Below are 15,525 nucleotides of genomic sequence, written 5' to 3'. Positions count from 1 at the left end.
CTGGAACAGGCGGGTTTGGGAGGGAGTGTCCAACGCCCACCTTTCCTGGGCGGGAGGCCCCAGAGGTGGAGCCACCCACAGGCGTCCCAGCAGCCTGGAGTGTGGCTGGCCCATGCCGATGGGTCGGCAGTCTGCGGCCTGCCTTCCGTGATGGAGGTGGCCCCTGTGTCACTAAGAGAAGGATGGCGGCTTACGGGTAAGGGAGATTTGAGGAGCAGCCTGGGGTCTTGCCGGAATGAAGGCCGACTCCCCTCGCTGCTTGTTCTCACTTTGACTCCTTTAGCCCAGGTGAGACGGATGCTAGTTAATGACACTGGCCTTTCATGTTTTAGTGACTACAATGCTCAGGACTACTCAGCTGTAACCCCCCGACCTCCAACCCCAAGCTGGGAGGTGGGACGCTTCGACTGTCCGCACAGGACGTTGAGTTGTGCCGTCCCAGGCTTTGAGGACAAGTCTCCATGTAGCAGGCAGGCTGCTGACCAGCAGGGAGGCGAGGTGTGCTGGCCCCTTATTACCTCGCCACAGAGACACCGAATCATGACTCTGATCTCATTCTAAGAAGTTTCCCCACGGTCCTCTTATAGAGCAAACACACGTGCCTCTCACGGAGACTTGTCGGAGAAAATGACGCCTATTATGTGACCTTACTTGTCACAGTAAGAGCCCTTCTCTTGCATAAAGTATGCACAGTTTTGTGTAAGTTGCTTGCAAACAACAGAAAATATTCACAGTCTGTTCATCCCATCTGCTCCCCATGGGAGGGAGGAATCACTATATAGTGATGTCAGAGGGTCTTCCAGCCCACACGGGGACCTTCCTGGGGGTGTCCTGTATAGAAGTCCTGCCTTTCGGAAGGCGGAGGCTGCAGGGTCTCCTAGGACAGCCGCCTCAGAATAGAATCAGGAATCTGGCCTCTGGGACTTCTCTTCCCAACGTGTGGCATTTTCATAGCGGGTCTGGGCTCCAGGTGTAGCTGTTAGGAAAGCGCCTAAACGGCCATGGAATCGCTTCTGTGTAAGGATATGGACCGGGGACGGGTCTGTTTTCTGATCTGCGGGCAGTTGATGGGAAAAGGGACCTACAGCTAAGCGTGGGCGACGGAAACATTCCAAGGAGAATGAGCTGAGGCCCTGGTGCTTAGAGGAGGGAGAGAGGGAATAAAGGGGGAGGAAGGGAAGGAGGGAGGGAGGAAGGAGAGAGAGAGGGAGGGAAAGTGGGGGAGAAAATGCAGACAGACTGCAGGGCTTCCTCTGGTTCTGCCACCCAGACAGGGCCCACCTGCCCCCAGGCATTCTGCTGGGAGCTGTGTCTGTATTGTCGAATTTGACTTTCATAATGACCCGGATCCAGATGCTACTCTCGGCTTTTTATGGGCGAGGAGACCCAGATGAAGGAGAGGAGTGATCTGTCAGACCGTGGCACTCACTAGAGCCCTGGGGCCTCGGAACCGGGCTCCATCTGGGTCAACCTTTCCAACCTGCCTGACCATCTACTCCAGAGCTATTAGCCAGAGATCCGGGAGAGGCCTGGGGTTGTGTATTTTTAATAAGCATCTGGGGTTCCCACCATCGGTATGGTTTGGGAAACTGACTAATCTGGTTTCTGTCTTCGAAGCTTATTGCAGAGGACACACCTGAGACCGCTCTCAGGGGTCATGGGGAAGGGAAAGGCAATGCTTGCGATGCATTAAGGAGCAGGGCCCGGGGGCTCACAGCAAATATTGACAATAACCTAAAGGTCCAAGAGCAAGAGAACAGGGAAATCCGTGCTAACACATCACACCAAGCCCAGCACACCAAGCAGCCTTAGGGCGCCTCGCCAAGACAGATCATCGATGCAGAAGCGAATTCATGATTGTTGATGAAAAAAATATCCATTCACAGCACGGGCATTGCGATGAATATCATAATGTGTAAATTATAATATTCAACCTGCCGTTTATAGGGAAATGACTGAACGTCCCATTGAGGATGGCCATCTAGAATGTCTTTGGATACGGCAAGTAACAGAAATGAGGGAAGCCGTCCCCTGTAACATGCAAGGTGGGGACAGCGACAGGAAAAGTGTGCCCTGCATGTAGGTGACAGAATTTTAAAATTTCATGGAAAATGGTACCACCAAACAGATATGCAGGCCACCTGGTCTACAATTTATACACTAAATAGGAACAGGGGTTGCTTCTGGGTGGTAGTATTTGGGGATTGTTTTTTAATTTAAAAATTTGTATAGGAAATTTTAGCAATTGTAGTTCTTTTTCCACCGTGACCATGTGTGGGTGGTTTATGAAAAGACAGAAGGAAAGAGTAGGACCCAGTTGCTGGGTCAATGGGGTCCCTTTCGGTGTTGGTAAAAAAAAGGGGGGCCTTTCTGGCCTTCCTTGTGGCAGAGGGCACCCCAAAGCTGTGCTCTTTGGGGTGAGGGTCCCGCATGCCCGAGGAAAGGCTGGACTGAGCTCCGCGTGCTCTGAGAAGCCACATGCTTTGCATAGAAAGCACAGGAACACCCGATGGGAGGGGCTGGAGGTCCAGCCCCCAATAACCACAGGCCCTTCAAAAAATCTCTATCGGCCTCTTTCCAAGACTCCCCTTGAGACCTCTGCACTCCCTGTGAGACGTCGGGGCCGGATCTGGGCCTCTCAGTAGGCTTACTGGTTAAAAAATGGAAAAAGTTTTAGGGAAAGAGTCTCTCTGCCCTGTCCCTGCCCCACCCTGTGGGATCAGTGAGAATCCAAGCCTCACCGCCTTTGCAGGGTCTTCATCCTTCACGTTGCACTTGCAAGTCTTTGAGGCACCTTGGGGGGGCTCAGGCTCCCTGGGGCTCCTTATTGGGGGCTTAAATGTCATTCTTGGGCTGCAGGGTGAGCAGTAGCCCCTGGGCCCTGGGCCCGACTCCCTGCCCCATGACTCCAAGGTCTTTGCTGAGTCCGCTCGCCTTTCCAGGTTGCACTTTCTGCATCAGTTAAAGAGGTAAAAATACCTACCTGGTGGGATTTAGGGCCACTTATAGGGGGCCCGTCATTACAGGCGAAGGAAGCCCGGGTTCACAGGGTTGGCGTGGCCTGCCCGGGGTCACCCAGATCGTTAAGAGACAGAAACTGGATTTGGGCCCAGGTATTTTTTTGGCCATCGACAAGCACCTTGCAGTTCCAAACCACCGGACCACGCTGCCCTGGCGTGCCTGGCCCTCCGCTGCCGGGACCCAGCTTTCTGAGCCAATTTCCAGGCTCGAGTGAAATGCGTTGACTCAGCCGTGCTCAGGGCAGCTGCACTGTGGTCAAGGAGCTACAGGGACGGTGGGGAGCTGTGTGCGAGGGACGGAACCAGTCACGTGGCTCCAGCTCAAACCCAGGGCCCGGGGACGCAGGGTGCTGGGGACAGGTGGCCCTGAGGCCAGGTCCGATTTGGCTGGTGGTTAGCTCTGTGAACTTGAAAACGTCAATTAGTCTTTGTGAGTCTTTTCCCTTATCTCGTAAAATGGGGACCAGGCTGCAGGTCTCATGGCATTGTCGTGAGGGTCCCACGGGCTGGGTGGGAGATGCTGGTAAATATATAGGCCCAGGGTCGCTGTGGTTACGGCTGCTGTTGCCACAGGGGCTCAGTGCACTTGGGCTCCGAAGACCCAGGGCCTCTCCCCACCCCCTCGCTGTGCCTCCGGGGCCCCCAGGACGTGCTCCTGGGCTCTGCTGAGTGAGAACGGAAATGAGGGGCTGCCGCTCTGGTTGGCAGCCCGAATGGGTGGCTTTATTTCCAGCCCGTGGATACGGACAATCCGGGAGGACCATTGGGGAGCCCTTCAGACGAGTGCAGAAGCAGTTTTTCCGTCAATAAATTTCAAATTAGTGTACCTGGAAAATCAGTGGACCTCCTACCGTCTAAATAAAACAGTCTCTGTTGAACAGAGTCGCATTCAGGTTTTTCTTTAATAAAATAAAAAAATATGGGCAGGCCAAGGAATGAGACTGAAGTTTTAAAATACAACAAGGTTGGAAAAAAAAGAACATCTGTATACTTTTTTTCCACTGCACCTTTATTGTTTACTCCGCTCACTGTTCAGAACTGTCACACAGTCAGTCTAGAATCACACAGAGCCTGTTGGACCCCCCCCCCGCATTCCGTTTTATTGCTCACCAGCCACCTCTCGTCCCTTGTCCTTATATGTGTGATATGGTGCCTACGGAGTTCCCAGGGGCTGTTTTCATGGAAGGGGAAGGGGAAGGGGAACGGGGAAGGGGAAGGGGGAGGGGGAGGGGGAGGGGGAGGGGAGGGGGAGGGGAGGGGGAAGGGGACGGGGAAGGGGAGAGAGGTGTGCAGGGCCAGCCTTCAGCGAGGCCACTGGGTCTGTGTCCTGGCCCCCGAGGCCCTGTCCTGTGACAGCCACATGCCTCCACTTCCTCTCCCCCCAGCGCCTCCAGGCCCTCACTGGGCTGAGGAATCAGGCCCACTGAGGTCTGAGTCCTGACTCACTACTCGGAGCCACGTGATCTCAGGGAAGTTTCCCGACGTCTCTGAGCCTCCTTTCTTCTTATACAAAGGGGGGGAAAGACTCCCTCTCTCAGGGTTACTGTGAGAATTCAGTGACTAAAAGAATATAAAGTGCCTGGCACAGTGCCTGGCACACAGCGTGCCCTAAATGCACCTTAATTCCTTCCTTGGGGGGGGGGACACCTGATGGATCACTGTCAGAGCCAGGTGCTCTAGGACATTTGCCTTATAAAAAAGTCTGATCCCTAAGAAGAGCAGCCCAAGAAATGACTCTCTAATAGTGGAATTTCAGACACCGCACATGGGTAGGGACAGATCTGGCGGCAGAAACCTCTGGGCATCACTCGAATCCAACGAGGCAGGTTGCTGCTGCTTTCGCCCACGGGCAAGGCCAGCGCTGGCGGAAGGAATTCTGATCCTCTTTTTAAGGCCACGCTCATCTCAGGGAACCAGGAGGACAGGGAAAATTCACATTTACTCAACCATCCCTGCTAAGGAGAAAGTAGCTTCATGTGGGTGTAAACCAGGAGCTTAAAAGAAGCGCAGCAGTGATCATTATGTCCCTTCTAGTGCCCTTGAAAAGTCACCTGTCCCAGGGGTGTCCTCACAGCCTGAGGTGAGCTCTCGCAGCAGGGAGTCCATGTGTCCTTCACACCCCACCTACTTTGAAAACGATCCCGGGAGACGCGCTAAGGAAGGGGCTGTGCACCTGACGCTGAGTCTCCCCCTCATTCTGTCCATCTCCCGCGGCACACGGCCGTGAAAAACAACGTCTCATCAACGAACGGCCACGAGAAGGAAGTAACACTGTCAGCCAGCCAGCCTGGGGGCACAGCTGCCCTCGTCCTCAGCGGAGTCCTTCGCAATTTTTTAAGCTGATCTATCACTCAGCCTTTGTTCATGCAGAAATCTCAGGAAGGATACGGTGCCTCTAAGGTCTTCATGCCCACGATCGTCTTATGTCTTCGAAGGAACAACAGAAAGAAAGCTGCTCCGCGGACAATCTTACAACATGCACCAACCGAGACCGGGGCTGGAATTACAGAAAAATGTTCTCTAGACCAAAAAGAGGGAGAGAGAGAAGGGAAAAGATTCAGGATAAGAGGACTCAAACTAGAAACGACTTTGCAACAGAACATCTGCCCTCGGTGGGGCAAAGCGGACAAAACCAAGGAAAGCTCGATGAATCGGGAGCGCCTCTCCAAATATTTGGTTCATGCTAAAAAATAGAGCACATTTATTAAAAATATAGATTTATAAACCTTGATATGAACAGAGTCACACGTTGGGCCAATGAGAAAAAGGGAAACAAGTCATCTCCCCTGTATCAATAGACACTCTCGACGAACGGCGTGCCTGCCACCTGCCCGTGGGTGTGCGCCCTCAACGGCTCCTCGATCGACGATGAAACGCATGTCCTGGGAGACACCGACGGGCTGCGCCCCGCGGCCTGTTCCTCTCTCCGGGCACGGGGACTCTCAGCGGCCAGGGGCAGTGGATTTCCGCACCCGCCCGCTCACCATCGGCGTCAAAGGCTGGTCTTCCAGGCGCGTCTCGGGGCCCCCCGCCCAAGGCGCTGAGTTCCTTATGGTGTGGATGAGTTCTGTTGGATTCATTGTGCTTTAGTGGCTGCTCCCTGAAGCAGGGTCGGTTTGTTTGGGTGACCTTTTACAAAGTCCGAAGGCGCACTGGACCGAGTGGCATGGGTAGGCCAAACCGCTTACTTGCGCAACGTGCGCTCGCTGATGGGTCGACACGCAGGACCCCGGTCTCCTGGCCGTCCCAAGGTGTCGCGGGACGCTCCGAGCGTTCCAGTCACAGGGTGGTGTATATGTACACGAAAATGATCACCACCAGGTTCAGGATGGTCCCGATGATCCCCAGCATCGCCAGGACACTCTCCTCTTTACTCTCCTTCTCTTGGCCTCCCCTGTCATCGTCATTTCCACTCGTGATTACCATCTTGGTCGCAAGTGTCTTTATCTTCCTCCCCAGGCTAACCTGCAGTTGGAAAGAGGCAGCATTAGGACCATGGTTTATAAGCACCCTCCCCACGGCCAGGCAGGTCCGGTGGGGTGGCGACCTCATGCCCAGGGGCTAGATCACAGGTGGCAGCGAAAAATCACCTAGGGGTCCGCTCTTGGCCGTGGAGAAAGAGGAGAGCACGGCTTACCCAGTTCCAGGATGAATGTCCCGACACTGGCATGAAGAGATTAGCCCGGGAGTCTAGCCTGGGTGCCGCCCACCCTGTGGAGCTTGCTTTTCCCTTTTCCTTGAAGCAGAAATGGAGACAGCTGCATGGCGGTCACACCGAAACGTGTGTGCTCTCCATGGCCGTGGGAGTTTTACACACATCAAGTACCGATCACACCCAAGCAACTCTCTCCTGCATGTGCACGGAGGGTGTAACGGGGCATCACAGCCGCACCTGCTCCGAGCGCTGGCTGTGACTTGGGCAGGGGCGGATGGGACCTACGGAAGGCAATTTACTGAGACCAGACAGGACAGTCAGGGTAGAGGAGAACACCATAACCTGCAGCAGGAGTATAAATTGGTACAACCGTTCTGGAAAGTTCCTTGGCATTACCTAGAAAAGTGAAGACCATTCTCTACAACTGGGTTGGGAACCTGTCCTCCTAGGTGTAGGCCCTAGAGAGGTCCTGCACCCGTGCACCTGGAGACGCGGACAGGTATGCTCCGACGAGCTCTGAGACAGCCGAGGACTGGACGCTACCCAAATGCACACCAAGAGCGGGACAGATGGACATGCAGTGGTCCGGACAATGGACATGTCCATGGGATGGAATATTATACAGCAGTGAAGTGACTGGACTATTAGTAAAACAGCTGAGGGGCATTTGCTTGCTTTGCTTCCAGTGTGAGGCCGTTAGCCTGCTATGACCATTCTTGTCCACATCTGCCGGCAAACATACATATGCATTTCCCCCCCAAGTTTTATAGGACATTTATTAACATACTGCGAAGTTGAGAAAATTTTATAGTGAGCACCATACACTCACCATCTAAATTCCACAATTAACACGTGACCTATACTGGCTTTATCGGGTCTCGGTCCAGGCATCTACCCATCCATGCTCTGTTTTGGGTGCATTTCAAAGTACAGTGTTACTTCCCCTCAAATACGGCAGCATGAACCTATGAACTAGGGTTCTGCGTGTCTACAATGTTCTTCTTTTGAAATAAAATTTATACGGGTGCTGCAATTCTTATCTGTGACACGGCCCTGGAGAGAAACAGCCAGGTGTCGGGTATGCACGTGTTCATGCTTCGGGCTTTAGTAGGTACCGCTAAGTGGTTTTTCCAAGTGGTTGTATCTGCTCCCTTATTTGTGACAGCTAGACCGGCTCCCTCTTTTATTTTGGTGACTCCATGGCCCAGGGTTTGCACGAAGTCACAAAGAAGAGAAAACACTTTAGAAATGCACTCCCTTCTCTGCTCTGGACAGATGTGCCTCTCCTGGCACCAGTTATCTTTTTAACAGGTCTCTCGTTTCTCTTCTTTGCTTGGCGAGACTTCGAGCCCTGCGAGGGCAAGCTTTTGGATCTCCGCTTCCAAGCCCCTCGTCTGGCACGGACCCCGCGCCTGGGGGAGGCGTGCTGAACGCAGGGTCCGGCCTGCAGAGCGACCTGGCCTCTCCCCGGTCCGCAGGGCCGGGAACAGACCATCGGGGGTGGTCTAAAGGGACACAATCAGCGCTGCCCTTAAAATAAACCAAAGACCATCATCGCTGTCACTCAAGCAAAACAAAGCGCCAGTCACAGAGGCTGCTTGGTTTCCAGGCTTAATTAGCCGCTTCCCTGAGTTAACCCCGAGACAGCTCTGACTCGGGAGGAAGTGGAGGGCCATGAGCAGGTAGAGCCCGTTTACTTTCTGGGGACACTGCGGCAAACCGAGGGCCCAGGAGAGGACTTAGCCGACTCACCAACGAGCTGCATCCCCAAAGCTTGTTTCTAAGGTGCTTGAGTCAACCTGGGTTTCCCCATAGAAACCATGTTGGCAGCTGAACTGCAGGGGGGCTACCGAGGGCTTCCTGGGAGAGGCGTCGTTGGAACATTGTTGTCTGTGGATAAAGTGGTCTGGTCAGGGTGTGGAGGGTGAAGAGTCGGGAGGGAAAGAGGCTGGGAGATTAGCATGGAAACCAGAGCAGTAATAAAAATAGGAGGGAAAACAGAACCAAAATAAATCAGAAAAGCAGAGGCTGGCAGGCAATGCCAGGCATAGCACCTGTTGCACAGGTAAAGGACATTCATTCACTCACTTGCCCACACACTCATTCCTTTCTGCCAGGGGCTGGGGAGGGGACCTAATAGCAAAGGGGTTCCTTTGGGGGGGGTGATAAAAATGGTCTAAACTTAGATTTCGTGAAGGTTGTGCAACTCTGTAAATATACTGAAACTGCTAAATTGTACACTTTAAATAAGTGAATTGTGTGGTTGGTAAATTGTATCTCAATAAAGATATTTACTTTAAAATGATAGCCTTTGCAATAGTTCCTGAAATGTAAAGTGAAATAAATCTAAAAAAAGTATGTAGCATCTTTATAAAGAATATTGGAAAACTTTACCAAGAGACATAAAAGTAGACCTATGTAAAAAGGGAGAAATACCATCATCATGGAGTGCAAGATCCATGGCCTAAAAACATCAGTTCTTCCTAAAGTGACCCATCAATTCACTGCAGTTCCAGCCACAATTTCTACAGGCCGATTCTAAAATGTGTATCAGGGCACCAAATATATGGTGACGGAGGGGACCAGGCTGGGTGGTGAGCACACAATGCAATACACAGATGATGTGTTATAAAACCATACACCTGAAACTTATGTAATGTTATTAATAACCAATGTTACCCCATTAAACTTAATAAAAATAAAATGTATATCCAAGTACCAAGGAATAATAATAGCCAAGATATTTACTAAAAAAGAACAAGGGAGGGGGCTTGCCTTGTAAGACATCAAGAATCACTGTGCAGCTTTAGTAATAAAACCTTACGCCACTAGGCCAAGGGAACAGAAAAGGAGCTACATGTGCACAGGCACTGATGACCCACGAGGGGAAATGAGCCTTCAGACAAACCGCGCTGGAATAACTGGGTCCATATGGAAAAGTAAATGAAATCCAACCAGTGTTTCATGAACTCCAGATGGACTGTAGAAAACTACAGTGAAAGGGAGAACTTAAGAACTTTTAGAAGACAATATCGGTAAATATATAACGCTGGGGTAGAGGGTATCTTAATAAGACAGAAAAGCTCCAGCTATAAGGGACATATTAATAATGTCAAAAACATTAAATTTGTACTTTTTTTTTATCAAAAAAATATTTAAAAAGTGAAGAGTTAGGCCAGAAACTGGGACACACACACTCACACACACACTCACACTGTATCACACAATCACGTTTGTATCAAGTCAATAAGAAAATAAACTTCCAGTAGAAAACTGGGCAAAAACTATACCCATGAACTTCTCAAAAGAGTAAATAACCACGAAGAAGGGAAACCTTAGTAACCTGAGAAAAACACAATGTCTGTCAGATCAGCAAGAGCTAAAAATCCTATAAAACCACCAAACACTGACAAAGCAGGTGAAGCAACAGGGACCCAGATACCGGATGAAAGACTCCAACTCGGTCCCTGCCACTCTGGAAAACAGGATGACATCACCTTGTCAAGGTGGATCAGAGCCTGGTGACCCGCCCCCCACTTCTGGCTACGAGCGCTAAGCTCGCCCGCCCCTGCGGACCGAGGCGCACAGCCAGGAACGCTCACAGGCCGCAGCATCAGTCTGAGCAGCAGGCTGGAAACAACACAGACGTCCACCCACAATCGCCTGGATCTACTGTCATGTATTCAGACCCTGGGACTGCAGACGGGGCGGAAAGACTGAAATCTACAACAGCATGACTGCATCGTTAAACAACGTCGAGCGAACAAGCATCGGCAGAAGACTGCGTCGAGGGTGCTGCCATTTACGTGACGTTCAGAAACAAGAAAAACCCATGTTGTTTAGAGATATAAATGTGACAAAATGACAAAGAAAAGAGAATAATAAACCCAAAGGGCCAGGGGAGCGATTACTACTGAGTGGAGAGGGGACGTCGGTGACATCAGGGAGGGGAGCTCAGAGAACCCCTTAAGTACTGATAGTATTTCTTAGGCTGGATGGTGGGTATGTGGGTTCTTGTTCTTTATAGGTTATATTTTCTAAATGGACTTCTGTTATCTATCCGATAATCAATCAATGAGTGAATGAATCTTATTACAACTGGTGGTTTCCTTTGCCGGGCACGAGCTTTTGGTGTCTCGTGCCCATGCCCTTCTTTCCGTATCAGTGTCTTGATTTCCTCAAAACATTGCCCTGCCCAATGGGCACTGTCAATCAAGGCGCTAAGGGGATGGGCCTGGAACCCTGGCCAAGCCCATCAGACGCCTCCTCTGGAGCTCAGTCTCCGGTAGGGAGATGGGTTGAAAACCCCGGCCATGGAGCTGAAGAGAGATCGGCTGCCGCCACCTGGATGCCCAGAGCCAGCCTGACTTCTGCCCTTTTCATCTATTTATTTAAAATTTATTTTTATTATTGAAAGTACTACAGTTCAGGTCTTTTATTTTTTTTTCTTCTACCCCATGAACTACCTCATATCCTGGCAAAAATAGTGCATTTTGCTTAGGGCAGTGAGAACCTATTTCTTATCAATATCTGTTCCTTTGCTGGAACAGAGGTGCACTCAACATTATTTTGTTTCCTCATTTGACTTTTGAACCCCCCCAGAAGGGCTCCACTACGTGCACATCGAGCCTCTTGAACCCCTGCTGTCACTCTGAAACCTTCCAGCTGTCAGGACAGCTTATCTACCTGTGGGCGGCGGAGCCAGGAAAGTTCTGCTTCGCTTTAAAACAAACCAGCCTCGCGTAGCTCGCACCCACTGCAAGCACGTCTGCAGCGAGGAGCTGAGCGAGTGCCCCCGCCTCCTGGAGGGCAACGCAGCGCCGGCAACGTGCGCCTTCGGTGGGAAGCAGTGGCAACGCCGGCCTCCGACACATCTGCGATCCGACCCGGCTCTGCGGTTTGCCGGCTGCGTGACTCGGGCAAGCAGCTTCGTCTCCCCGAGACTCAGTGTCCTCACCTGCAAAGTGGGAGTAACACGTACCTTGTAGGATTAAAGTAATGGTTGTGAACTGTCTTCCTCAGTGACTGGCAGCTACTGTGATTAAATGATGATGATGATGGTGACTGAGGCTCATTCTCAAGGCCCCGTGAGGCCACTTCGCCCAGCTAAGCATTCCCTCTTCCTTACTTGTCCACACGGCCCCTCCTAATCATGACCCCACTCCTGGAAAGGCCCCCCTAAAGTCACAGTGTACCTAAGGAAAACACTGCTCCAAAAAAGTATTCCCCAGCCCACACGGGGCGGGCTGTGCCCCCCTCATTCTGATACACCCACTAACGTTGCCAAGGACCACCCCGGCGCTGGGGCCGGCACCCGTGGTGTGGCCTCACGAGCTGCAAAGCCACCTCGCTTCCTTCCCGTTAGGGGCTGGGCGTGTTTTGAGCCTAAGGACAGGACTGTGTATCCGGATCGAATCAGCTGGTTGACTCTGCTCACTCCCAGCTTCAGATAATCCACAACCTGAGTGTGCGCACCCTCCATGCTGCCGTCCAGGGCCACTCCCCGGTTTCTGACCAGCCCCCCAGGTTAGCACCAGCTCATTAATCAGCACCCTGCCGACGCCACCCTTCTGTTCTCGGCTCCTCCTGCCCACACTTCTCTGTCTTTCCTACAATGTGCCCTGGGGTCCAGCGAGGACTTCCCGTGCTGCTAGACCAGGGGCCCTGCCAGAGGAGGTCGTGGCGAAGAGACGCCCAGTCTTAGGGACCCACGCTGGGTCCTGCTGCCCTCTGCCCCCTACTCGCTCACCGAGTGCCCTCTTTATTACTCCCCCGTCCCAGTTTCTCAGGGTCAGAGATCTTCCTTCAACACGCCACCTGGTGATCCGCAACGAACAGGGAGTGTACAAAATCACAGGACTATGACCCACCAGAACACTGCAAAGCAGTTCAGGATGACAGTGACAAAGTGACATAAAGAGTGATGCCCCTGCTATGATAAGAGGAAAAAGCACAGGATATTAAAATTCAGGTCCACTTAGGACTGCAAATAATATTGTAAAAGCCTCACTTGTTCAGGAAAAAGAAATGCCTGGGGGAGAATATGCAGAGATTTCCTGTAATGTAGTTGGTTATTTCACTTTTATCACATTCAAAGCACACACAGACGGAAATGAAACTACGAAGATTCCAAGTGCTTCTGTCTTCCTAAAATCCTGGGGCAAGCTCACCACCCGAGCGCTGAGAAGGAAGCCAGGTGTGCAAGGCATCTCCCTGATGGAGGGGCTGGGGTTGGAGGCGGGCAGGGGTCGCTGCTGTGTGTGAATGACAGTGAGGAAGGCCCCACAGCCTCTCTGACACAGCAGGGATGTCCAGGCTGAGGGACGAAGGCTTCGGTGTCATTTAATTCTAGTAGAAACTTGTTTTTTCAAAATAATGCCCGTCTTGGAATTAAACCTGGGCTCCCCCATGTGCTGAAGGTTCCACGCATTCAAGACAAGGGGGAGGGATGACTTCCCCCCAATTCTCCCCATGACTTGCTGACTGCCTCCTCTGGAGTGGCTCAGGCTCAAGCGTAATTCCAAGGGTTTCGGTGAGGAAGATTCATTCCGATTTTATTTACAAGGAGGAGCTCCTACCCGGAAATTCAGAAACACCAGGTGACACACTGAGTGGATGATGCCAAAGCATTAAGGAAGAGTCGCCTTCTCGCCGGAGAAGAGACCCCAGTGGCCACCTGAAACACAGCCTTCCCTGGAGAACCTGAGTGAGGCCCAGGCTTCCAGTGAACACCCCTGAGCACCTGCTGGGCTGAGCCCCGAGCTGAGCCCTGAGGGCACAAAGCCTTCAGTGTTCCAGGACCTCATCCCAGAAAGGGGCAAATGCACACAGATCACTCTGGTGACATGAGCCAGGGCATTGTGGGGGTCCTGGCCGGCCTGGGAAGCCACGCAGGGGCCTGTCCTTGGAGGATGGGGGAAGGAAGGATCTAAGCTGACACCTTTGAGGCTAGAGGACTAGTGCGGCTGATGGTGACAGAGAAAGGGCACCCCAATTGGGTGACAGGTGCAGAGAAAGTGACTGTGCAGAAGGCTGCAGCAGGTCTGGGCCATGGAGCAGCAAGCACACTGGGTGTGGTAAGAGCTGAGGCTGCAGGGGGATGAAGGGACAAAAGCAGGGGCTCACGGAAAGCATGCAAAAGAATTGTGAGATTTATTCATATTTATTCAGTAGATGCAACGGGTACGCAGATGTTCATTTCATATTTATTTCCCCAACGGTACATGCATACTATTTATACTCTTTTATATGCATGAGATACTTCATCATAAATTTTAAAAACCAATTTTACTCCTAAAATCAGACCACAGTAAGTAAAAATTGGTAACTTTCTCTCCAAGATGAGTGTTTGGACCGGGTGGCTTTCAGCCCTGCCAGCATCCCACAGAGGGCCTCTGGAAACCAGCTGGGGCCTCTCTCCAAGTGACAGGCACCCTGTACCCAGGGGAGATCCTCAGCAGGGGCTGGGCAGGAGTTCTTCAAGGGCCAAACTCCTCCACATGTGCCCATGCCCCGCCCAGGTGGCCACAGAATGGCCTGGCTGTCATTAGATGACTACTCAAGGGAGATGGCAGCCAGGATATCACTGGGGACTGGAATTTACTCCCAGGAGTTCTGAGGAGCCTCTGAAGAGAGAGAACATCAGTAAAGCCTTTAGTCTTTACAGAGCCTCACAGTTATTATTATTAATAACAAGTACAGTGCTGTCTCTCATTAATTGTCAGCATGTGCTGGATGTGGCTCTGCACACAAGGCCTGTCTCGATGTGGCCAGTAGATACTGCTCCAGCTACACATGCTGGTGGCAGTCACAGCAGCTAATTAGCAAGTACAGGATGTGGCCAAGCACTGTATCGTCAGCCAGCCAGCCACTCAAGCAATGTTAATTGAGCACCTACTGTATGACAGGCCCTGTTCTAGAACACTGGGATAGCACAGCAGCAGCACCCGCAAAAGTTAAATGTCGTTCTCATTTTAGAGATAAAGAATTGAGACTTAAAATAATTACTGAACATCTACAACGTACCAGGCACTGATGTAGGTACTAGGAATATGGCGGTGGATAGAACCATAAACGCATCAAAATCTAGGTCAGGGAGAAACAAGATAGTGGGGCAGGTAACAGCTGCCCCCGCCGCCTCCCGCAACCACATCAAAATCACAACTAAAATGAGAACCACCATCGCTCAGAGCCTCCTGAGATCTGGCTGAACAGAAGCCCCACAACCAGGGACCTGAAGCACCGAGACTGGTAGGAGGGGCGGGGACGCGGGCGGATCGGGGCTGGATCTGAGACACCACCACGGGCCTACCCCCGGTGTCGCAGGTTAAACCCAGGAGGGAATCTCAGAGGCGGAAGTTTCCCGGAGGAGGGAGGGGTCCCAGCCCCACACAGGCCCCCAGCCCAGGGCTCCAGGGCCGGGAAGAGACGCCCCCACAACTCCGGGCTGTGAAACCAGCGGGGACTGTCCCCGAGGGTCGCGGAGGCTGCGGGAGCCCCGGCAGCTCCTCTAAAGGGCCCGGCACGGACTCACTCGGACGCTCCCTCTGAGCCCAGCGCCGGGCAGCAGCCTGAAGGGACCCGGGACACTCGGGGGGGAACTGACCTGCCTGAGATCCGGGTGAGAGGTGGGGGGCGGCTTCCTCCCAGGAGAAGGGCTGGCGGAGGCCATGGCTCCTGTGGCGAGTCCTCCCCGCACAGCCGGCAGGCAGGCGCCATGTTTGAATCGCCAGCACCTGACTCACCTTTGGCCCCGCCCCGTGATTCCCGGAGGCCCCGCCCCTCCCCACCTGCAGCTCATCCGGGCCATTTCCAGGGGCTTTTCTGTGCAAGTGGGCTCTCGAGCCTCAG

At 52.4% G+C, this 15,525-nt stretch overlaps 1 protein-coding gene across 1 annotated transcript in view; it reads right to left on the bottom strand.

Annotated features, from left to right (window-relative positions):
• Positions 1–4,018: 4,018 nt before the first annotated feature.
• TUNAR (transmembrane neural differentiation associated intracellular calcium regulator) overlaps positions 4,019–15,525 on the bottom strand; it is a 38,813-nt gene continuing 27,306 nt past the window's right edge. Inside the window, exon 2 of the mRNA XM_081145818.1 lies at positions 4,019–6,485. Within this exon, the coding sequence (XP_081001944.1) occupies positions 6,300–6,485 (186 nt within the window). The 3' untranslated portion in view covers positions 4,019–6,299. The remainder of the gene's footprint in view (positions 6,486–15,525) is intronic.

Source organism: Miniopterus schreibersii (genome assembly GCF_964146895.1).
Source record: "Miniopterus schreibersii genome assembly, chromosome: 1".
Taxonomy (NCBI): domain Eukaryota; kingdom Metazoa; phylum Chordata; class Mammalia; order Chiroptera; family Miniopteridae; genus Miniopterus; species Miniopterus schreibersii.
This window is presented reverse-complemented; position numbering and strand designations above follow the sequence as displayed.